Genomic DNA, 24,136 nt, shown 5'->3' with positions numbered 1-24,136 from the left:
GGCAATGCTAGGGTAGTAATAATGGCAGGGCCCTCTGGTAGAGCAGTGGCAGCGCTGAAGAGGCTACCCTTGGTAAATAAGACATTATTATTATTATTATCCTTGACCGTTTGACTGACCAGATGTCATCAGCTACCTGCTGCTCCATCAGGTGACCCCGCATCTGATGGTCAACATCACGGAGACCATGCAGGAGAGCCGTGTGAGAGCTGAGTCACAGTCCCGGGGCACCACCCTTACCCACTCCAGAGGTATGATTTTTTTATTTTTTTTTTAAACTATCTGTGTTTTCTGCAACTGAACCACGCCCTGTGTATTCTGTAAATGAAACACTGCCTGTGCGTGTTAGTGTGTTTACTCAAAAGGACTGACAGCTTGGTGTTTGAGGGAACACACTGTCTGTGTATTTTTAAAGGGAAACACGACCGTGTATTCTTAAAGGGAAACACTGTCTGCATAATATTTCGAAAGGAAAATACCACCTGTGTATTGTTCTAGGGAAATACTGATAGTCTTAAATGAAAACACTTCCTGTGTAGTCTTTTCATGATGGAAACATTGCCTGTGTATTCATATAGCGAAACATCACATGTACATTGTTTAGGTAAAACACTTCCAGTGTAGTTTTAAAAGGAAACACTGCCCGTATAGTCTTTACGTGAAACACTGCCAGCTAGTGTTTTCTTAAAGGGAAGCAGTCCTGTGTATCCTTTAAGAGAAACATTGCTTGACACTTATAGCATATTTTATAGAGAGCTTGACTCTTAAAGCATATTTTACAATCTGTATTATAGATTAAGGGGTTGAATATATAGCCAATACAAATATCTACTTGTACTCGATATACAATGTCATGGAATGATACAGTATACTACGAGTCTCAAAATTAGGGTCTGAATTATAGACTGTTAGCAAAGAGTTCCGGTCAATCGTTCCACAAGAGCAGCAGTTTGCTCAGCAGTTGGCCACAGCAGTTTGCTTATAGTTTGGTTTTCTTGGACAATCTGACGAAGTCCAACAATCCAAGGAACCACTCATTCCAACACAGTTGTTATATATATATATATAACTACGTATCACACTAGCAAGCGCAAGTTTGCAGTATATGCACAGTTACACATCGCCGATACATGCTGTGTAACAGAATAAAGAACCCACATCACGTTAAACCGAGGATTTCTTTGTTCTTTATTGCAACAACGTGTCCATCTGAAGAGATTGCATACGAATCCATCACAGCTTCAACAACTCTTATATATTGGATTCAGGATGCAACTTGCACTATTGACATTTATCGTGCTATAACAACTTACTCACCATCAAGAGGCTGTGATTCCAGAACCATACCATGGCTGATGTAGAGAAATTAAAGTTGATCAGGAGAAACACCAAAGGGGGATTGACACGCACCTTAAACTCAATCGACAGGCTATTAAAGGACACCTTTGGTGAGGTCGACACCTTAAAGGGATACATAGCCAAGGCGGAAAGTCAATTCAAACAAGTTGAAAGCAAGCATGCGGAGCTGGTCGAAAATATAACAGATGAAGCGACATTCGAAGAAGAGGAGACCTGGATGGGAGAGTGTGAGAGTAGGTTTGTGGAGACCATCGTACGTGCGAGAAAGTCCATTGGGTCCGCAAGCTGCCGTGAGCCGCCTACCTCCCAGCCTGTGACGCCGTCAACTCCCCAAACTTCTACACCATCTGTTGTTCAAGATCCGGCACCGCAAGCCGAGACTGTGTCATGGCAACCCCGATCTACAAGTCCAGAACCGATTGCTCCCTTAGCTCCGCCCTCTCCGATGCATCGACATTCATCTTGCACACCTAAGATGCAGAAGATGAAATTTCCTACTTTCAACGGTGATATCAAGGACTACCAGCGTTTCCGTACCTTGTTTCAACATTGTGCTGCTGACCTCACAGAGATAGAGTGTTTCTACCAACTCACTCAAGCCATGATTAATGCTCGTGAACGAAACATGATAAAGGGCTGCATTAATGTGCAGAGGGCTTGGCAGGTACTTGATGAGAAGTACGGAGACCAAGACAGAGTTGTCGACAGTCTTCTTCGTGACTTGGAAAACCTGAAGCCGTACGAAATCAAGGGCAAGATTAGTCTAAGTGCCATGACTGGGTTTGTTCAAACCTTGCAGGTATTTGAGATGCAGGCCGAATCAATCGGCCTCTCTGGGGAGCTGAATAGTAAAATCATGCTAAGTCAGATCAAGCAAAAGATGCCTGAGGGACATCGCATCGCCTACTACAGAGATGTCAGAGACGAGCATATCAGTGACTCCCTTGGAGGCTTGGTCAAATGGCTACATAGACAGCTCCTTCTCCAAGAGAAGGCGAAGTCACCATTCCCAGAGAAGACGAGTACCTGTGAGATGAGTCAAAACAGAGGAAGCAAGTCTTCAAATGCAGCAGCGTGGAATCCACCTAAACAGATCCAATCTAAAGAGGGGAAGCGTACCGGGGTTCCCAAGTGTCCTCTTCATGTCAACTCGAATACGCACTTCCTGAAAATGTGCATCAAGTTCAGGAACCTCAGTCTAAAGGAAAAGTATGACGTCATGAAACAGAATGACATCTGCAGCAGATGTGGTCATGACAACTGTCCTGCAGGGAAATCCCCATACGACCACAAGTTATGTCAGTTTGCGTCGCCATGCAAGGTTCAGAGTTGTGGAGATGATTCCCACTTCTCTGCTATCTGCCCTGTCGTATATGGAGGGAGAGATCAAGGCTCGTCATCTTCACAGGATCGCAATGTGCCACCAACACGTCCACACACCACTTCAGCGAGTGTGAAGACTGTCGCGAACAAGGACGCAGGCGCACTACAGAGCGTCCTTCCCACTGTGATGGGATATCTGCGACACGGAAATAACCGTCAGCTGGTGCGGATTCTCTTAGACGGTGGAAGTCAGGCTACCCTGGTAAGAGAGGGCATCTTCTCCAAGACCGAGAAAGATATCTATCAGGATCATGATCTGAGTCTGGTTGGCGGTACCAGGATCAGACGAAAGCTTCGACTATTAGATTGTTTCATCGAAGACATCGGGGGAAACTTGTCGTACCCAGTTTCCGTCACAGAAATAGACAAGCCTTGTGGAGAAGCCCCTGTCGTGCAAGCAGAAGACCTCCAGCAGTATCACCATCTACGGGAAGTGGATATTCACACCGCCTCGTCTGAAACTGTCGACATGTTGCTTGGCGTTGACAACACGCACTTGATGGTATGGGAGGAGTACATCCTTGGGGAAAAACCTGACGAGCCAGTGGCGGCGAGATGCCCCTTGGGATGGTTTATCCAAGGAGGACGTTCAGGAGGCCCTACAGCTCTGCTTAACTACGTCAACGTGTCGGCAATCGGTCCCCTAGAGGAGTTCCTCGGCCTGGAAACAGCAGCCTTGCAACCGAGAAGATGTAAGTGCTCAACAGAGATCTTGAACAGAGGAGCAACCGAAACCATGGAGCAAAGTGTTTCTCAACGTCAGGACGGCTCGTACGAAGTCAGATTGCCGTGGAAGAAGTCTCCTGACAGTTTGCCAGACAACTACGACTACGCCGTTAAGAGGTTGCATGGCTTAGAGAGACAGTTCAGAGACAGGCCTGAAGAGTGGGACGTGTACTGCAAGCAGATGAGGGACTTGCAACACAGAGGTGTCTCACGTCGTGTCAGTGACGCAGAAATTCGACAAGACAGAGAAGCTGGGAGAAAAATGTGGTTCTTGCCACATTTTGCGGTAAAGAAAGATTCAGCAACTACCCCAGTCAGGATCGTCTACGACGCAAAGGCAAGATTCCAAGGTCATTCTTTGAACGAGTACCTCGTGAAGGGTGAAGACCTGAATGCTGATCTGTTCAACGTGGCTCTGCGTTTCAGAGAGAACGAAGTAGGCGTCATCGCTGATATCAGAAAAATGTTTCAGGCAATCAAGATCCGCCCGGAAGATGCAAGGTTCCATCGGTACGTCTTTCGAGAAAACCCGAACCAACCCATTCAAGTCTATGAACTCACTACTGTGACATTCGGAGACAGGCCTTCTCCAACGGCAGCAATTGTCACACTCAGGCACGTCATAGATCGACACGCACCCGATGATGAGCAACTGAAGAAAGTCGTCACCGATCAATTCTACATGGACGACCTGAGTGAATCTGTCACCAATGTCGAGGAAGCCGTCAATCTGAAAGCCAAGCTTGTAGAAACGCTTGCTAAGGGCAAGTTTGACATTCGCAAGTGGCAGTCGAACGCACAAGAAGTGTGCGACTCTGAGGAGGACACTCAGACCGCATCTGTGTTAGGAACAAAATGGAACCTTTCGACTGACACACTTAGTGTGAAAAAAGTCAAGCCAATGGAAGATGTTGTCCTAACCAAACGCAAGTTGTTGGCTCACACCGCATCATACTATGATGTGTTTGGTATGCTTTCTGGAATGTTGATCCGGCCGAAGATTCTACTCCAGCAACTGTGGCAGTTAAATGTCGACTGGGACACGCCACTCAACGACAGACCTGAGCTCTGTCGAATCGTCAGGGAGATCAAGGTGGATTTGGAAGCAGCATCTACCATAGAGATCCCACGATGTCTCATTCCTGAGACATTGCGAGGGAAAAGGCCATTGCCAGAGGTTTCTCTACACGGAGCCAGTGATGCATCTGAAGATGCCATGGGCATCGGCGTCTGGTTGAGGTGGTCAGAGACTGAACAAACGGAAGTACAGTTGTCCTTCGTCGCTGCAAGAGCCCGACTCACTCCACTCAAACAAACAAGCATGCCAAGGAAGGAGCTTCAGGCCATTCTCCTCCTGTCAAGACTGATGGTTGCCCTGAAAGATGCCCTTCGTTTCAACATCTCCTATTCGAAGATGTGGACGGATAGTTTGACTGTAGTAAGGTGGCTGCGGGGACAGTCCAAGTCCTTTCGCTCGTTTGTCGCATACAGAGTGGGCGAAATCACCTCAGAGTTCGACCCTCACCAGGACATTGCCTACGTGCCGACTGATCAGAATGTCATTGACGTTGTCTCTAGAGGCACCACCGCGGAAGGAATGCTTGAGGTCATCGAGGGACCAACTTACCTGAAGCAACCACCTGAATCCTGGCCAAAGACGCCGCAAAACATCCTAGACGACACTTCGGATCCAGAGAGGAAGAAATTCCACGTTCGAAATGCGAAGACACTAGCGCTGAAAGTCAATGCAGTGGCTCACACTACTGCAATCGTTGATCCCACCAGCTTCTCGAATTGGCAAAGGCTGAAGATGGTCACAGCTCGAGTGTTATCTGTGAGAGATGTTCCAAAGAAAGAGTGGTTCAAGAAGCTTACTCAGCAGATTTCGCAGTGGCCGTCTGCCAAACTCCTGAAGGAGGCCGAGTTGTACTGGATACGTCAAGCGCAGAAGGACATCAACTTTCAAGATGCCAACATAATGCGCCTCGATCCGTTCTTCGATGAAGAAGAAAAAGTGTATCGCGTTGGAGGTCGCATTCGCCATGCTCCGGTATCATACGACATTCGTCATCCCTATCTCCTCCCAAGGGAAAGCCACATCAGTCTACTGATTGTCAGAGATGGACACTCCCTTGCTCTCCATGGAGGACAACTCAGGACTGCGGCAGAAGTGAGGAGAAGGTATTGGGTTGTCGGTGACACAAGGCTCTCCAAACGCGTGGTGAAGGAATGCATCGTGTGCCGCAGGCATAGAGGGAGACCAGTCGAACAGAAAATGGCGGACCTCCCAGAGTGTCGTGTGAAGCCCTGCTCACCGCCATTTCAGACAACGCTCGTGGATTATCTCGGGCCGATAAACGTGAAGGTCAGCCGCAACATTACTGCCAAGGGTTACTGTGCTGTGTTCACATGTGCGGCTACCAGGGCTGTTCATCTCACTTGTGTCCAAGACCTTTCGACACAAGCTTTCCTGCAAGCCCTGGATCGCTTCATCAGCATCAGGGGTGCACCGGCCACCATCATCAGTGATAACGGGACCTGCTTCCGTGGTGCTTACAACACGATCAACACGCTCAATCTACGACTGGACCAGACAGAACTGAGGGAACACTGTAGTAGCTTCAAGGTGCAGTGGAAATTTGGGCCTCCTGGTGGACCCCACCATCAGGGCGCTGTAGAACGCATGGTGCAAGAAGTCAAGAAAGCCATGAAGCATCTTGTGAAAGCCGATCGTTTGCCTTTCCCTGAATGGGAAACAGTCTTCTGCCAGATTTCAGGGTTGATCAACAGTCGACCGATTACAGCTGTGTCATCTTCACCACTTGATCATCCCCCTCTTGCTCCGAATCATTTCCTCATCGGGAGAGGAGATCTTCCGAGCCCAGATGTTCCCTGTGCGCAGTACAATGGAGACTTCAAGAAGCGGAGAGAGCTGTGCAACGCAATGGTCGACAAGTTCTGGACGCGTTGGATGGACTGCATACAGAAGCTCTCACCGCGCTCGAAAAAACCAACGTGCAGCAGAGAACCTACAAGCGGGTGACGTTGTGCTCGTCATCGGAGAAGACAAGAGCCGCGGCACTTGGCGAATGGCTGAAATCGTGCAGACCTTCCCTGGAGACGATGAGCTGGTTCGCGTCGTCGAGCTTCGATACGCAGACAAGTCAGTCGCAAAGAGACCTGTCACCAAACTGATTCTTCTCATGAAGAGAACCGAGAGAGTGGACATTTAAAGTGTAATTGAAGGACTGAGTAATAATCGCGTTCATCTGAAGAAAGGATTCAGTGTAGCCTTTGTTTGGTTTTCCTCGTTTGATCAGAATATTTTGGGCTACTGAGTTCTTGAATTTGGTTATTAACTCGAACAAGCGATTTCTTGCCTTAATGGAGACGGAGAAAATTAATTTTACTCTGTTTGGACATTAGAAAACATTCTATTTGAGTGTTCGTTTGTCAACTGGTTTGAATTTCACTTTAGATCTATTTAGGTCTCGACCTTAGAGCAGTTATCTGTTCGTTGTTGTGTAAATAATCGCATTATTGTACACGTTTTGAGTGTTTATAAAGTGACTTCCGTCACGTTCAAGGGGGCAGGATGTCATGGAATGATACAGTATACTACGAGTCTCAAAATTAGGGTCTGAATTATAGACTGTTAGCAAAGAGTTCCGGTCAATCGTTCCACAAGAGCAGCAGTTTGCTCAGCAGTTGGCCACAGCAGTTTGCTTATAGTTTGGTTTTCTTGGACAATCTGACGAAGTCCAACAATCCAAGGAACCACTCATTCCAACACAGTTGTTATATATATATATATAACTACGTATCACACTAGCAAGCGCAAGTTTGCAGTATATGCACAGTTACACATCGCCGATACATGCTGTGTAACAGAATAAAGAACCCACATCACGTTAAACCGAGGATTTCTTTGTTCTTTATTGCAACAACGTGTCCATCTGAAGAGATTGCATACGAATCCATCACATACAATAAAAAGTCAAGTAACATATTTAGTTATGACATTTCTCTTATACTTCATTTTAAGGGAGGCAAGAGGTTTATCTGTCATGAATTCCATATGTCAGGTATGTGATGTCTGAGGGTTTTTATGTGCTAGTAATTTCCCAGGATTCTTTAAGTGGATATTCTTCCATGTATACATGTTAGATGTGAATGCAAGTTGCTCTTGTGTGGAGATGTAATTAGAGAATGATGAGGAAAGCTGGCATTTGGTAATGATATTCCAACAGAATTTGTAGAGTATTTGTATCATGTGTCTAAAAAAATGTAAAATGATTTCATTTCATTTTATTTCCACAATTTGTACAACAACTTGAGTAAAAAGAATAAAAAGTACAAATCAGCTTGGAAGTCATTTGTTACACAAAACGTGGAGGAGGAAACAAAGGCCACTGACCTGTTAAAGCTTCTCCCTTTATTAATAAAAGTTAATAGATGTATATCTGAAATTGAAACCAATACAAGACGGGACAAAACAAAAACTATTAACATGTTGTCAATATTAATGGGTCTGGTGAGGTAGAGGAATCGTGTGTGAGAGATATTATGATTTTTGAGCAATTTTTAAGTGTTTTATTTTGTAAAGACAATGTATGATCTAGCTTGGTCTTTGCGCAATTTCCCCATATAACGTCATAAGCAAATGTATGGTAAAATCACTGCATTGTACATCCAAAGAAGAGAGAGAGAGAGAGATGAAAAAAAAAATGTGTTTCCATTTTCACAATATTCCCATTCCTTTAGCTGTAGAAGAAAGACACGTTGTTTTCTTGCTGGCCCCATGCAGATCAGATTCCTGTCTATTGTAATACCAAGAAATTTTACACAGTCTTTGTGGTCTAAAGGGAGATTATCAATTATGATATTTTGTCGTAACTTAAATAAGTAGCTTGGAAATGCGTAACAGAAGTTTTTAGTATGCGTATGGATAATTCATTACTTTCAAATCTTAATGAAATTTTTTTTTTTTCAATTCGAAATCCATGATATTGATGAATTCTCTTAGTTCTTGCTGGATAACAAAATTGCCTTCTTCTTCAATATAAGTACAAGCAACCGTCGGGTGTATTTTCTGTGAGAGAAATTTTATTTTTAATCTGCTAACACATGTTGCCAATTTAAATATGGGTTGCAGATTTAGCGATCAATAGGCTTTTGAAATTTCCTCAATGAAATGGATAGTTAGAGATGAATAACCCTGGGCTCTAATGAAGGAGAATATGTGTATCTTTTCAAATAAAGCGCTAAAAATGATGCATTAAGTTTTCCTAACTCCATAGATAACAGAATTATATTTCAGTCAGAGGACTTATGTTTGGTCTGTGAATTGCGACGTATTGTGTAACTCTTCATAAAACAAGGTCTTGATATATAAATCATCATGTTACATTGTCAGTCTAATTATACTCAGTTAGGATTGCACAAGATCACTTACAGTATATATCTTAACCCATTGCGTGCAGGTAACTGTATAAGCTCTACGGGGCTTTCCGAATCGGTTCGGAAAGGGTTCAGTTAGCTGCATTATTCCAAATTGCACCTCTTGCACAATCGTTCAAGTGGAGAAGGGAGAATGAAAGTTGACTCTGAGGATTAGTAGCTCTCGACTGATTTATGATTACAATGGAACTGAAATAATGAAAATTTGATGTTTATTAAAAATGGCAATGTCTGGCAACTGTTCACAGTTCCATGGCGAAAAAGTACAACGCCGTATCTTGCTGTCGTTGTGTGTGATACACATGTTATAATCCATTAGTTCATGTGGACATTAAATTAATACACTTTTTTCATCCCCATGGAATTCCCATCGCTGACTATTCCTTCTATGGCGGCATGACCAAAGTCTTACTTAAAGAAATGTGGCTTTTTAGAAATTGCCAGAAATACACAGGTCCACTTTTTTTTTTTTAGCCACTCGTATTATTTCTATAGTGTGTTTGTTTTGTTTTTTACATGCCTCCCGCTCATTTCTGGTTGCTTTTTTTTTCTTCCCTCATAATGAAATTATCATGACATCCATGGCTTTTTTTTTTTGCACATGCTTTTCAATCATGCTGTAACCTACTATCAAGCAATTTGAATTTATGGCAAGTAGAGTGACAACATTTTATGACAAGATCTATAAGTATGTCAGTCCTCCCAACAAAGAAGTGATTTGAGTGCATACTCGTAAAGCTGTCAGTTCGATTAGTCAAAACGAAAGTTATCAACGGCCTGTGATAGAAGGTAGGTATATATAGCACGTTTCCTCGTTCAGTTGTCATTTATTTTTTAGTTCTTGAGTGAAGAAAGATCAGAGTAACGAATGCAGTACAGCTGAATACTCTGATGTTGGAAATAATGGTAATGCGAAGTTTATAAAAACTTCAATATCTGATATCTGAGCAGTTTTCTGAGGCGAAAAGTACAACCGTAAATCGTGTCGTCTGCGTATGTTATGATACGAATGTCATAATCCATTAATGCATCTCGACATTGAATGCACAAATTTCATCCCCATGGCATTTTCATCACTCTCTCTCCCTCTCTCCCTACCCGCTCCCTACTCTCCCACCCCCATCCTCTTTCTTTATGTTCTCTTTACCTCGTAACAGGACAACCTGAGCGGCCCGTCGTGACAGCACCCCCTGTAGAGGCAGATAAAAACGAGGAGAAGATTGTGACGTTGACGCAGCTGAAGAATATGGCCAAGAATGTTGACAGGTTTGCATAGATGAGATTCAGTTCAATTTAATTCAGTTCAGTTCATTTCAATACAACTCAATTCAATTCAATTCAATTCAATTCAATTCAATTCAGTTCAATTCAATTCAATTCAGTTCAATTCAATTCAGTTCAATTCAATTCAATTCAGTTCAATTCAATTCAATTCAATTCAATTCAATTCAAATCTTATTTCCTATAGAAACCTATATCCAAAGTTTGCTACAGATAATGCAGATGATCTCTTAAGATTACCCTCAGTATTTCCCTCCTCAGCTCGAGGAAAATGATCAAACAAAGTTCTTCTAGAGATGGAGGTAGATTCTTAAAAATCAAAATTGATTCTTCTGTACTATGATAAAACTTCCTGTCACAAAAAAAAAAAATTACATCAGTGAAAGAAGTTTGACCTTTGTGCGTTTTATCCATTTGATCTTATATATATTTGCAAGCGTTTCTGTCACAACCTGTTCTTTTCAGAATAAAGATTGTTTTTGATATGTGTGTTATAAATCAAACGACCTGATGTGTTTTTGTTCATTCTCATCATTATTTACCGCTAAGCTTAAATACAACAATCGTCATGTATTTTCAAAATACGATTTAAAAATGTGATTGTTGTCGGAATTTCATTTCATTCTTCAAGGAAGTAGAAATGAACACCATGATTAAGATCTTAACGTGATAGTGTCTAGGTGAACAAATCTTAAAATTGTGTTAAAAGTTGTTAAACATTAGAATGCATGTTGAAACCTGTGTTCTTGTGAATTAGAACATAACTGATGCAAACCTTTTTCGTACACATAAATCGCGTCGATTTTATTTTTGAATATATTCCTCTTGTTCTTTCATGGATTCACACAAAGCATACACGTGCTTGTTAGTGCCTTTCTAACGCTTAACATTAATTTGGCAATTGCATGTGTAATAGGTTTGTAACGGCTGAGCTAGCCCACTCTGATTAACTCTTTGCTGTCAATACCCTCTCTGGTTCTAAACGAATGAGTCGAAACCATCATAACCTCAATTGTCGAAAGTACACTAGTTCGCAGAAACTGTCAGCACTTTTGTCATTTATGCTCACGGGTACATGAAAGAAACTTGCAGAGTACAGCTAGCTTTACTACGTGAAAGCACTAAATCATTAGCATTAACATTTATTCAGTGACAGTCGGTCAACAATATCGTGTCACAATATTCTCGCATTTCCCAGTCCATGCGCCCCCATTCGGTTCAAGCGTAACATTCAATTTTATGATAGCGCGTTGCTTTCTGGGAGATGGGTCGACAATATACCCAAGCGCGCGCTAGCTAGCTAGTCTTGACAAATCCAGAAATGCGGTTCTAGCTCATTCTAGATGATTAACTCACCCTTTTCCCCCATGCTTGGAATACCGCGGTTACTTCAATATTTCTTCGATTTGGTCAACTTTTATTCAGCAAAATGTATGCACTTGCTGCGTCTGCCATCTTGGAAGCAGCTGATGTCGACGTAACATAACAGAACTCCAGTTATTGTAGCAGTGTTTGTTTAATAGTAACCTCTTAATTTGTTGCCGACCCACAAGTGAGGAAAATATGCCTCTAGCGGTATGAACGTTGCTAGCGCATGGATTGTGATACGAGAAAATTTTGGACAATGCTTCCGTAACTCATCCTGTCATGATACGAGTATATTCATGTATAATTCTTAATTATATAGATAAACAGATGAATGGAGAAATAGATCGATAGTTAGATAACATACAAAAGTAAACTACGTGATTGTTTGATAGATAACTAGTAGTATAGTGCGTGATTTCGAAGGCATTATACCATATTATAAGCAGGACAGACTTAATGCAAGGTTAGCCCGAGTGCATCATGTCGCCGAGGTGGAAAAAAATATATGTTAACTTTAGCATATAAAATGCATAATAGTTTTTAATATGATACGACAATGGCGTATACCATATGTTATCACAACTGAATCGTATTTCTAGCATTGATTCCCAAGGCGCGAATTCATACAGTAGTTATATCGTATGACCGTGCACCATAGGCGTACCCAGGATTTTTTAGAGGGGGGTGTTCAGTGGCGTACCGTGGGTCAAGACATGGGGGGGGGGGCACCTCATGGAAGCAACATCAGAATTGCATAACTGTACAATTAAATGCCAGCGAGCGGAGCGAGCGAGCTTGAAAATTTTGACATTTTACAGTCCCCAAAGTGCCGTTTGTAGCTATATATAATAATATATGTATATATGTATACATATATATATATATATATATATATATACATGTATTTGCTTTGGAAATTAAGGGGGTTGCATGCACCGGGTGCAACTGCTGGCAGTTGCTGGCAGTAACATCAGGAGAATTGCATAACGATTAAATGCGAGCGAGCGAAGCGAGCGAGCTTGAAAATTTTGACATTTTACAGTCCCAAAACTGCCGTTTGTAGCTATATTTTTTCGCCTTAGAAATTAAGGGGAGGGGGCGCACCGGGCGCAACTGCTAGCAAGTACTGACAGCAACATCACGAGAATTGCATAACGATAAAATGCGAGCGAGCGAAACGAGCGAGCTTGAAAATTTTGACATTACCCCAAACTGCCGTTGGCAGCTATATTTTTTCGCTTTAGAAATTAAGGGGAGGGGGTTCACCGGGCGCAACTGCTGGCAATTACTGACAGCAACATCACGAGAATTGCATAACGATTAAATGCGAGCGAGCGAAGCGAGCGAGCTTGAAAATTTTTGACATTTTACAGTCCCAAAACTGCCGTTTATTGCTATATTTTTTCGCTTTAGAAATTAAGGGGAGGGGGTGCACCGGGCGCAACTGCTGGCAATTACTGACAGCAACATCAGGAGAATTGCATAACGATTAAATGCGAGCGAGCGAAACGAGCGAGCTTGAAAATTTTGACATTACCCCAAACTGACGTTTGTAGCTATATTTTTTCGCTTTAGAAATTAAGGGGAGGGGGTGCACCGGGTGCAACTGCTGGCAATTACTGACAGCAACATCAGGAGAATTGCATAACGATTAAATGCGAGTGAGCGAAGCGAGCGAGCTTGAAAATTTTGACACTGAAGTCCCCAAACTGCCGTTGGCAGCTATATTTTTTCGCTTTAGAAATTAAGGGGAGGGGGTGCACCGGGCGCAACTGCTGGCAATTACTGACAGCAACATCAGGAGAATTGCATAACGATTAAATGCGAGCGAGCGAAACGAGCGAGCTTGAAAATTTTGACATTTTACAGTCCCAAAACTGCCGTTTGTAGCTATATTTTTTCGCCTTAGAAATTAAGGGGAGGGGGCGCACCGGGCGCAACTGCTGGCAATTACTGACAGCAACATCAGGAGAATTGCATAACGATAAAATGCGAGCGAGCGAAGCGAGCGAGCTTGAAAATTTTGACATTACCCCAAACTGCCGTTTGTAGCTATATTTTTTCGCTTTAGAAATTAAGGGGAGGGGGCGCACCGGGTGCAACTGCTGGCAATTACTGACAGCAACATCAGGAGAATTGCATAACGATTAAATGCGAGCGAGCGAAACGAGCGAGCTTGAAAATTTTGACATTTTACAGTCCCCAAACTGCCGTTTGTAGCTATATTTTTTCGCTTTGGAAATTCGGGGGGGGGGGGTGCACCGGGCGCAACTGCTGGCAATTACTGACAGCAACATCAGGAGAATTGCATAACGATTAAATGCGAGCGAGCGAAACGAGCGAGCTTGAAAATTTTGACATTACCCCAAACTGACGTTTGTAGCTATATTTTTTCGCTTTAGAAATTAAGGGGAGGGGGCGCACCGGGCGCAACTGCTGGCAATTACTGGCAGTAACATCAGGAGAATGGCATAACGGTTAAAATGCGAGCGAGCGAAGCGAGCGAGCTTGAAAATTTTGACATTTTACCATCCAAAAACTGTCGTTTGTAGCTACATGTATATTTTTTTTTTTTTCGCATTGGAGGGAGGGGACGCCCGGTGCGTCCCCTGGATCCGCCACTGGTAGTCAAGGGTGTCGGTTTATGTTCATGATTGGGGGAGGTGTGACCAGCGAGGGGGCGTCGAAGTGACCAAGCGGGAGAAGGATGTCCAAAATCTGCACTTTATATAGAGCATCCCCTAATTTGTTTGTGTTTGTGAGTGTGTGTGTTTCACATAGATGGAAAAGTTAGGAAATAGCCAAGGTCAAGTCTTATTATTGGCAATGCAAGGCATTTTAATATAGACTAGTATGTAAAGCAACAGTGCAAAATCAATGATCAAGCTTTGATAGCAAATGTGTACAACCTATCAAACATTGCGCAACATTGCAGCGACTCTTTTTGCCATTCCGATATTCTGAGTACACTGCGCACATCCTGCTTGTATTCAAAATGCCAACCAGGAATCACGCTGAATCACAATCTTTTGTCGTTTCCGGGCTTTTTGAACAATGTTATACCTCTTTTATTATATGGTTAAAAGAAATCTTAGAAAAATATCTTTTTTTTTTTCTTGATCATCCTTTCATATCGATTTCAAAAGCAGTTTACTAACCCTTGAATTACCATTTCGTAGGTTTTTTTTTTTTTTCTTCTTTTTTTTCTTAATCAGCGGATGGGGGCGGGGGGTACGTGCCCCCCATGCCCCCGTAGTTACGCCACTGTTCCTAGACCTAGATATCTAATGAATTTTAGGCGCAATAAAGTCATCCAACCACAATTTGTAGACTCACACTCAGTTATCTCTCAGTTTTAACTTTCAGTCATTGAAAAGATGTATTCATATCTACTATTAAATACTAAAGGTTAACCAAGTCCATGTGCTATTACTAATTACATTGAGTAGCAAGTAACTTGCTACTCCCAGAGCTTCCAGAGCTTGCTGCTTCCAGTAGGCTACTATACTGACTGGTAGTCAGTGGCGTATCTAGGGAAAACGGCGCCCGTGGCAAGCGCGAAAATTGCGCCCCTAATTTCTGAAAAAGTATTCAACCCCAACCCCATCCCGGTAGGGACTTTAAAAAAGTCCTCATGATAAATGCTTTTTGAAGCACTTAAGAGGGGTCTTTTGAGAGTGATTTAAATGTATAGGCTACCCTAAATTTTGATATATTTTGGCGAGCGAGCGCAGCAAGCGAGCCGAAAATTTTTGTATTTCAGCTTACAAAACATGGAATTCTTGTCATTTTTGGTTATTAAATCTTCGAATGACAATTCTAATCAAGATATAGTGACGGTCTTATAGATAACGATTTATACCAACAGTGTTCAACCCCAATCCCATCCCGGTAGGGACTTTAAAAAAGTCCACTTGATATGCTTTTTCGAGCACTTAAAAGGTTTTTTTTTTTTTTTTTGAGGGTGATATAAAATCTGATAAATTTTGATAAATTTTGGCGAGCGAGCGCAGCGAGCGAGCCGACAATTTTTGTATTTCGCCTTACAAAACATGGAATTCTTGTCATTTTTTGGTTATTAAATCTTACAATATTCTAATCAAGATATAGTGACGGCTTCATAGATAACCATTTATGCCAACAAACTAAGGACTTGGAAAAATACTCTGAATTACTACGAGTGAGTGAGCCGAAATTTTTATATTGCCACGTCATCATTACGTTTTGTTCTTCTTGTTTTGTTTTGTTTTTGATAAATTTTGGCGAGCGGGCGCAGCGAGCGAGCCGAAAATTTTTATATTTCAGCGTTACAAAACATGGAACTCATGGAATTCTTTTTTTCACGTGCCCCCTTGCCCCCCCCCCCCCCCCAGATACGCCACTGTTGGTAGTTGATACTACTGACTTAGCATGCAATGTGCCTATAATAGGCTGCAGCGCAGCATGCATTGTACACACATAATATTACGCATCATACACAATTTACGGTACCGCGTACGGTATAATACCGGTAAACGGTGAACATTATGCGCAATGTATCTTCGCGATTCGGTCAGAAAGCAAAGCAGGGATCGGGAATGTCTACTGTTTGCGCGTCAGCTTCGTGCGCGGTGCAGTAACGTAGTATTAACACGTACTGTACACGAGTTCTTTAGTGCGTATGATCATGGGCGTAAATCCCGGGGGGGATGGGGGGGATATATCCCCCCCTGAAATGGAGGAGGGGGGGATGGCCTGTACAATCATCCCCCCCTGAATTTTGAGGGGAAAAATGGAGGAAGCAGAAATGTGATTGTATCAATTTTGGCATATTGCATGACGTTTGTACGCCGGCCTTCAGACAGGTAACAGAGCTGAACAGTATTCTATCTTGTAGGAAAATGTATAATTTTCTCAAGCGCTCGCTCGCTTCGCTCGCTCGCGAAGAAAGTAACATCGACATACACTGTAAGGTATGACTCAGGCGTTGACAACGTCAAATAGTATAGGTCTACATGTAAACATGCTATGACGCGAGGAACTGGGGACCATCTGCAAAATATGTACGAAAACATACAAACAAACAATAACAACAACTTTATCGCCATAATTATTGAATCCCCTCCATTTCCTGAATCATTCCTGAGAAACGACAGTGACTGATGACTCAGTCAGGATACATGGGCATACCAAGGGAAGATCAGGGACGTCGAATCTATGGGGGGGGGGGGGCAAAGGGGCATTTGCCCCGCCCCAAAGGAAGTGTTTAGACAGACAAATCATTTATCCCCCAAGCAATTCCCGAGATGAGGACAAATCTCGAACTTTCTTAATGGAAAATTGTCCAAATATCGCCAGAACTATGCACCAGATCGTTGTATTGCAATCATGAACATGCAAAAGGTCCGCTATACAGGATAAGGGATAAACTTTGTACACTTTTGACATAGACGTATATTCCCTAATTTATCAAAGAGTGTGCAGCAGATCTTTCACTTAACAAAAGCAACCTAATATGTATAGAGGCGTCGATGGGGGGGGGGGATGGTTCTCAAATAAAAGTGGGACAAACAAAAGCGAAAAATATAGCTACAAACGGCAGTTTTTGGAGTGTAAAATGTTAAAAAGCTCGCTCGCTCCGCTCGCTCGCATTTAACCGCTATGCCATTCTCCTGATGTTGCTGCCAGTGATTGACAGCAGGTACACCCGGTGCGCCCCCTTAATATCCAAAGCGAAAATATAGCTACAAACGACAGTCTTTAGGACTGGAAAATGTCAAAATTTTCAAGCTCACTCGCTTCGCTCGGTAGCATTTAATCAGTATGCCATTCTCCTGATGTTGCTGCCAGTAATTGCCGGCAGTAGGGCCCGGTGTGCCCCCTTAATTTCCAAAGCGAAAAAATACAGCCACAAACGGCAGTCTTTGGACTGTAAAATGTCAAAATTTTCAAGCTCGCTCGCTCCGCTCGCTCGCATTTAACCGCTATGCCATTCTCCTGATGTTGCTGCCAGTAATTGCCGGCAGTTGCACTCGGTGTGCCCCCTAAATTTCCAAAGCGAAAAAGTATAGCTACAAACGGCAGTGTTTAGACTGTAAAATGTCAAAATTTTCAAGCTCGCTCGCATTTAATCGCTATGCCATTCTCCTGATGTTGCTGCCAGTGATTGTGAGCAGGTGCGCCCCCTTAATTTCCAAAGCGAAAAATATAGGCACAAACGGCAGTTTGGGGACTGTAAAATGTCAAATTTTTGAAGCTCGCTCGCTTCGCTCGCTCGCATTTAATTATTATTTCATTCTCCTGATGTTGCTGCCAGTAACTGCCAGCAGTTTTCGCCCGGTGTGCCCCCTTAATTTCCAAAGCGAAAAATATAGCTACAAACGGCAATTTTTGGACTGTCAAATGTCAAAATTTTGAAGCTCACTCGCTTCGCTCGCTCGCATTTAATCATTATGCCATTCTCCTGATGTTGCTGCCAGTAATTGCCAACAGTTTTTGCCCGGTGCGCCCCCTTAATATCCAAAGCGAAAAAATACAGCCACAAACGACAGTTTTTGGGACCGGAAAATGTCAAAATTTTCAAGCTCACTCGCTTCGCTCGCTAGCATTTAATCAGTATGCCATTCTCGTGATGTTGCTGCCAGTAATTGCCGGCAGTTGCGCCCGGTGTGCCCCCTTAATTTCCAAAGCGAAAAAATACAGCCACAAACGGCAGTCTTTGGACTGTAAAATGTCAAAATTTTCAAGCTCGCTCGCTCCGCTCGCTCGCATTTAATCGCTATGCCATTCTCCTGATGTTGCTGCCAGTAATTGCCGCCGGCAGTTGCACTCGGTGTGCCCCCTAAATTTCCAAAGCGAAAAAGTATAGCTACAAACGGCAGTGTTTAGACTGTAAAATGTCAAAATTTTCAAGCTCGCTCGCTCCGCTCGCTCGCATTTAATCGCTATGCCATTCTCCTGATGTTGCTGCCAGTGATTGTGAGCAGGTGCGCCCCCCTTAATTTCCAAAGCGAAAAATATAGCTACAAACGGCAGTTTGGGGCTGTAAAATGTCAAACTTTTGAAGCTCGCTCGCTTCGCTCGCTCGCATTTAATTATTATTTCATTCTCCTGATGTTGCTGCCAGTAATTGCCAGCAGTTTTCGCCCGGTGCGCCCCCTTAATTTCCAAAGCGAAAAATATAGCTACAAACGGCAGTTTTTGGACTGTCAAATGTCAAAATTTTGAAGCTCACTCGCTTCGCTCGCTCGCATTTAATCATTATGCCATTCTCCTGATGTTGCTGCCAGTAATTGCCAACAGTTTTTGCCCGGTGCGCCCCCTTAATTTCCAAAGCGAAAAAATACAGCCACAAACGACAGTTTTGGGACTGGAAAATGTCAAAATTTTCAAGCTCATTCGCTTCGCTCGCTCGCATTTAATCATTATGCCATTCTCCTGATGTTGCTGCCAGTAATTGCCAGCAGTTTTCGCCCGGTGCGCCCCCCCCCCCCCCCTTAATTTCCAAAGGGAAAAAATACTAGTACAGCCACAAAGGACATATGGGACAGTAAAATATCAACATTTTCAAGCTCACTTGCTTCGCTCGCTCGCATTTAATCGTTATGCCATTCTGATGTTGCTGCCCGATTGCCGGCAGTTGCGCCCGGTGTGCCCCCATAATTTCCAAAGCGAAAAAATACAGCCACAAACGGCAGTCTTTGGACTGTAAAGTGTCAAAATTTTCAAGCTCGCTCGCCCCGCTCGCTCGCATTTAACTGCTATGCCATTCTCCTGATGTTGCTGCCAGTAATTGCCAGCAGTTGCGCCTGATGCGGCCCCCCCCCCCTTAATTTCCAAAGCGAAAAAGTATAGCCACAAACGGCAGTTTTTAGACTGTAAAATGTTAAAATTTTCATGCTCGCTCGCTCCGCTCGCTCGCATTTAATCGCTATGCCATTCTCCTGATGTTGCTGCCAGTGATTGACAGCAGTTGCGCCTGGTGTGCCCCCCTTAATTTCCAAAGCGAAGAATATAGCTACAAACGGCAGTTTTTGGACTGAAAAATGTCAAAATTTTCAACGCAAAGAGATTTCACCCTAGGAGGGGGAAACCCCCTACCAGCATACCCTCCCCCCTCGCTTGATTCGTGCCCTCACATAACCGCTCCTCCTAAGATCAAATCCTGTCTACGCCGATGATAGGCCCCATTATTTAGTAGGCCTTCACAGTGATGTCGCACAGCAAGAGCTGAAATACCACGATTTTGTCATTCAATATTATATTGTGAATATTTCATTTTCTTGTTTTTTTAAAGAAAAGAAAAGAAAATTTTCACCACAAGTGAGCACCAGATCGCTGAATTTTAGGTCTGAAAATGCAAAATCTTCCTCGTGTGGGAGAGGGATATCCCCCCCCCCCCCATACACACCCTCCCCTCGTTCGGTCGTTCCGCTCCCTCTCACAGATATTTTCCCCCCCCCCCCCAAAAAAAAAAAAAAAAAAAAAAAAGTTTTCATACTTTTAAGGTCTGATTTTCCGCCGAAAGTCGTCTGACAAGCAAAAAAAAAAAAGAAAGCAACAAGAACAAAAAGTCTTTATGTTGTTGTTGCCACTTTTCTCCCACTTTATATTTCATGCAAAAGAGTGGGGCATCCGATCCCTGTAAAGTGTGTGTGTGTGGGGGGGGGAGGGGGGCACAAAGCTTCTCTCCCCCCCCCCCACCCCCCCCCTCCCCCCCCCCCCCAAAAAAAAAAAAAGAAAAAAGGCTGCGCCGGTCCGGTTATGGGCTTGTGATCGTGGTGATGGTGACCATCCCCCCCACTCCTCAGTATGGATTTACGCCGTTGCGTATGATATAATGTAACTCCATAATGTATCATCATCCACACAAACATTAAAACAAGGAAGAGAGAGAGAGAGAGAGAGAGAGAGAATGAACGTAAAAGAAAGGAAAGGCGGAATTCAAAAAGGAAATAAAAGCGGTAAAGACAGCTTTTGTTTCATTTTTGTCAACATCTAAGCATTGCTGAAGAGGGGTGTTGAATAGCTCAAACACCTCCCTTTTGCCCAAGGGGGGTGTTTGAACACCTTAAACACCCCCCTTTTGGCAAAGGGGGGTGTTTGAACACCCAAAACACCCCCCCCCCCCTCGGTACGCCCTTGCCGTGCACTATATGTATTAAAAAAAATATATATTGAATGTCTCTTGGTGCCAAGTAAATAAAACACAAAGACGTCATGAATACACTACGTACATTCTATCTTCACAAATATTTTCTTAATCTGCAAGAGAACGGCTTGCTTCGTAATAATTCATTACATTGTATCTAGTAGGCCCTATTCCTCTTTTCTTACACCCCCGCCACACATAGTGTGAAGGAGGTATATAGGAATCACCGCGATGTTGGTCGGGCGGTCGGTCGGTCGATCTGTTGTAAAATCTTGCGTTGCGAACTCCTCCTACAGTTTTGAAGCAATTTAAATGAAACTTTGGGTAAATGATGATAATGAGGTTTAGATGTGCAAGACGTGTTTTTTGTGTTTGTCGGACAATGCGTTGCCATGGTAACCTAATTTTACCAAAACCTTCTGGATTGAATAACTTCCATAGTATTTAAGCAATCAATTTCAAAATTGGTATCTACGATGATCTATAGGTGTAGTTATGCAAGACATTCTTTGTGTTTGTACTTGACAAAGCGTTGCCATGGTAACCGCATGTTTTCTTCGAAATCTTGTGGAGTGAACAACTTCCACAGTTTTGAAGCAATTGAAATCAAATTTGGTAGGCATTATGGCCTTGAGGCATAGATGTGGAACACATAATTTTTGTGTTTGTCGGACAAAACGTTGCCATGGTAACCACAATTTTACCAAAACCTTGTGGATTGAGTAACTTCCACATCATTCAAGCAATTAAGGTCAAATTTAGTATGTATGATGATCGGGAGGTGTAGTTATGCAAGACACCAATGTGTTAATATAAGAAAAATGTGTTGCCATGGTAACCGCTCATTTTTGTATCAAATTGCATCATTTAATCTATGAAGGTGAAATTTGGTGTGTATGATGCTCTTTAAGTGTAGTTTTGCAAAATGTCCTTTGTATTTGTATCGGACAATGCGTTGCCATGGTAACCGCATTTTTTTTTTTAATCCTGTGGAGTGAACTTCTTCCACAGTTTTCAAGCAATTGAAACCAAATTTGGTAGGCATTATGGCCCCGAGGTATAGATGTGGAACACATAATTTTTGTGTTTGTCACACAAACTGTTGCCATGGTAACCAAAATTTTACCACAACCTTGCAGATTGAATAACTTTTCCATCATTCAAGCAATTAAAGTCAAATTTAGTATGTATCATGATCTAGAAGTGTAGTTTTGCAAGACACCAATGTGTTAGTTTAAGGAAAATGTGTTGCCATGGTAACCACTCATTTTTGTATCAAAATAAACCATTCAAGCTGTGAAGGTCAAATTTGGTTTGTATGATGGTCTTTAAGTGTAGTGATGCTGGGGGAAAGCATGTTTCCATTTGCTGTAAGTTTTATACTCAGTGTCAACTCTGTAATTGTACAGTAAACTAAAATTATTCTGTTTCCAATTCGACAAATGCACAAACTTGGTATTAACGTCATTGCCCTCATGACATCACATACTATAAAGCAACACTAGGGGCGGGGGTATTAATCACCTTCAGTGATCATTCTAGTTAATGTTAGAAGTGACCCCTCTTTACTAGCTTTTAAATCGCAGTCTTTCCAATCCCCAAGGGGACGCTGTAATCATTATCAATATACCTTCTGTATTTCAAATGAATTTGATAATAAAAGAAAGAAAATTATATGATACCTAACAATCCAGTATAATGCAGTTCAGCATAATATATTTTCAAACAAATACAATACACCCAAAACGGATGTACACATATTACAATGCAGTACAAATGTAAAGCAATATTCATTTTTATTCATTTTGATTTGCAGACGATGTCATAATCGCAACATGAGGCGGATCGAGGGCAACCTGCGGATGGACATCGATGACATGGCGGGCGACGACGACGCCTTCGACGAACTGCTAGAATTCGACAGCGCCGCCCACACGGTGACTGGCGCAGATAGCGTTGAGTGAGCCAGTCTCTATGTTATAGTCTTGAAACAAGTTCGTGAATGTGACCGAGATTTATAACCCAAACAATTAAAGCCAAAACATATTTGTCAGAAGAGCTCAAAAATCATCTTCCACCATTTGAACCGAGAAACTTGTCCAGCGGACGCTATTTGCTAGGATAATTAGTTGTTTTGGAGAATTTTTAGATCAAAAGTGTAGAATAATTTCGACCGTCTACATAAAACTGTTATTCCTAAAACGCCCTTCCCATTCATATTGGATAGGTATAACGTTACGTGATGAGCAATAAATGTATATTGTGTATATATGTGTGTGTGTATAGATAGATAAGTATATACATATATATTTATATGAATTATGAGTAGTAATGGAAGCAGGCATCCTGAAGATGATGAAGTTACAATATTTGGATTCACATTACTATTTTGTAAATAGTGCTGCTTATGTAATTTCCTACTGAAAATCAAAGGTTTGGTAAATGATATATGAGCACGGTTTGCAGAGTGCGTTTGATATTCCTGTCAATTCCTTCTCTCCTTTTTTTTTTAATTAAGATGTTTAAGAGTAAATCATAACATTACTTGTGGGTTATGACGACTCTTTGTTTATACTTACCACCTACATTTATGACAAATAAGTGCTCACTTTGATAACAGATAAAGATATTGACCAGGATTTAACATCAATGGAGCATCGTAATCAGTGGCGTATCTAGGGAAAACGGCGCCCGGGGCAAGCACGAAAATTGCGCTCCTAATTTCTGAAAAAGTGTTCAACCCCAACACCATCCCGGTAGGGACTTTAAACAAAGTCCACATGATGTTTTTTCAAGCACTTAAAAGGGATCTTTTGAGGGTGATTTAAATGTAATGAATTTTGATAGATTTTGGCGAGCGAGCGCAGCGAGCGAGCCGAAAACTTTTGTATTTCAGCTTACAAAACATGGAATTCTTGTCATTTTTTCTTACCAAATCTTACAATTCTAATCAAGATATAGTGACGGCCTTATAGATAACGATTTATACCAAAAAACTGAGGACTTTAAGAAATACTCTAAATTAGTACGAGCGAGTGAGCTGAAATTTGTATATGTCCTCGTCATCATCACGTATTGTTCTTACCTTTTTTTTATATAAATTTTGGCGAGCGAGCGCAGCGAGCGAGCCGAAAATTTTTGTATTTCAGCTTACAAAACATGGAATTTTTGTCATTTTTTGCTTTAGGAAATCTCACAGTTATAGTGACGACCCTATAGATAACGATTTATACCAACAAACTGAGGACTTGAAAAAATACTCTAAATTAGTACGAGCGAGTGAGCCGAAATGTGTATATTTCTGCGCCATCATTACGTTTTTTTTTTCTTATTTTTTTTTTTTGCGCCCCTCCCCCGTATGTTCGAAACCGTTGGCGTCCTCTTCTGATCCAATCGGCGATCGCTACAGAACGAATGAAATTGCAGTCG

General features: G+C 42.4%; 1 protein-coding gene across 1 annotated transcript in view; it reads left to right on the top strand.

Annotated features, from left to right (window-relative positions):
- LOC140241658 (uncharacterized) overlaps positions 1–23,392 on the top strand; it is a 56,304-nt gene extending 32,912 nt beyond the window's left edge. Inside the window, exons 18-20 of the mRNA XM_072321400.1 lie at positions 123–251; positions 10,086–10,194; positions 22,524–23,392. Of these exons, the coding sequence (XP_072177501.1) occupies positions 123–251; positions 10,086–10,194; positions 22,524–22,671 (386 nt within the window). The 3' untranslated portion in view covers positions 22,672–23,392. The remainder of the gene's footprint in view (positions 1–122; positions 252–10,085; positions 10,195–22,523) is intronic.
- The last annotated feature ends 744 nt before the right edge of the window (positions 23,393–24,136 follow it).

This window comes from Diadema setosum, chromosome 18, assembly GCF_964275005.1.
Source record: "Diadema setosum chromosome 18, eeDiaSeto1, whole genome shotgun sequence".
Classification (NCBI taxonomy): domain Eukaryota; kingdom Metazoa; phylum Echinodermata; class Echinoidea; order Diadematoida; family Diadematidae; genus Diadema; species Diadema setosum.
Note: the sequence above shows the minus strand (reverse complement) of the source record. Positions and strands in the feature narration are given on the sequence as shown.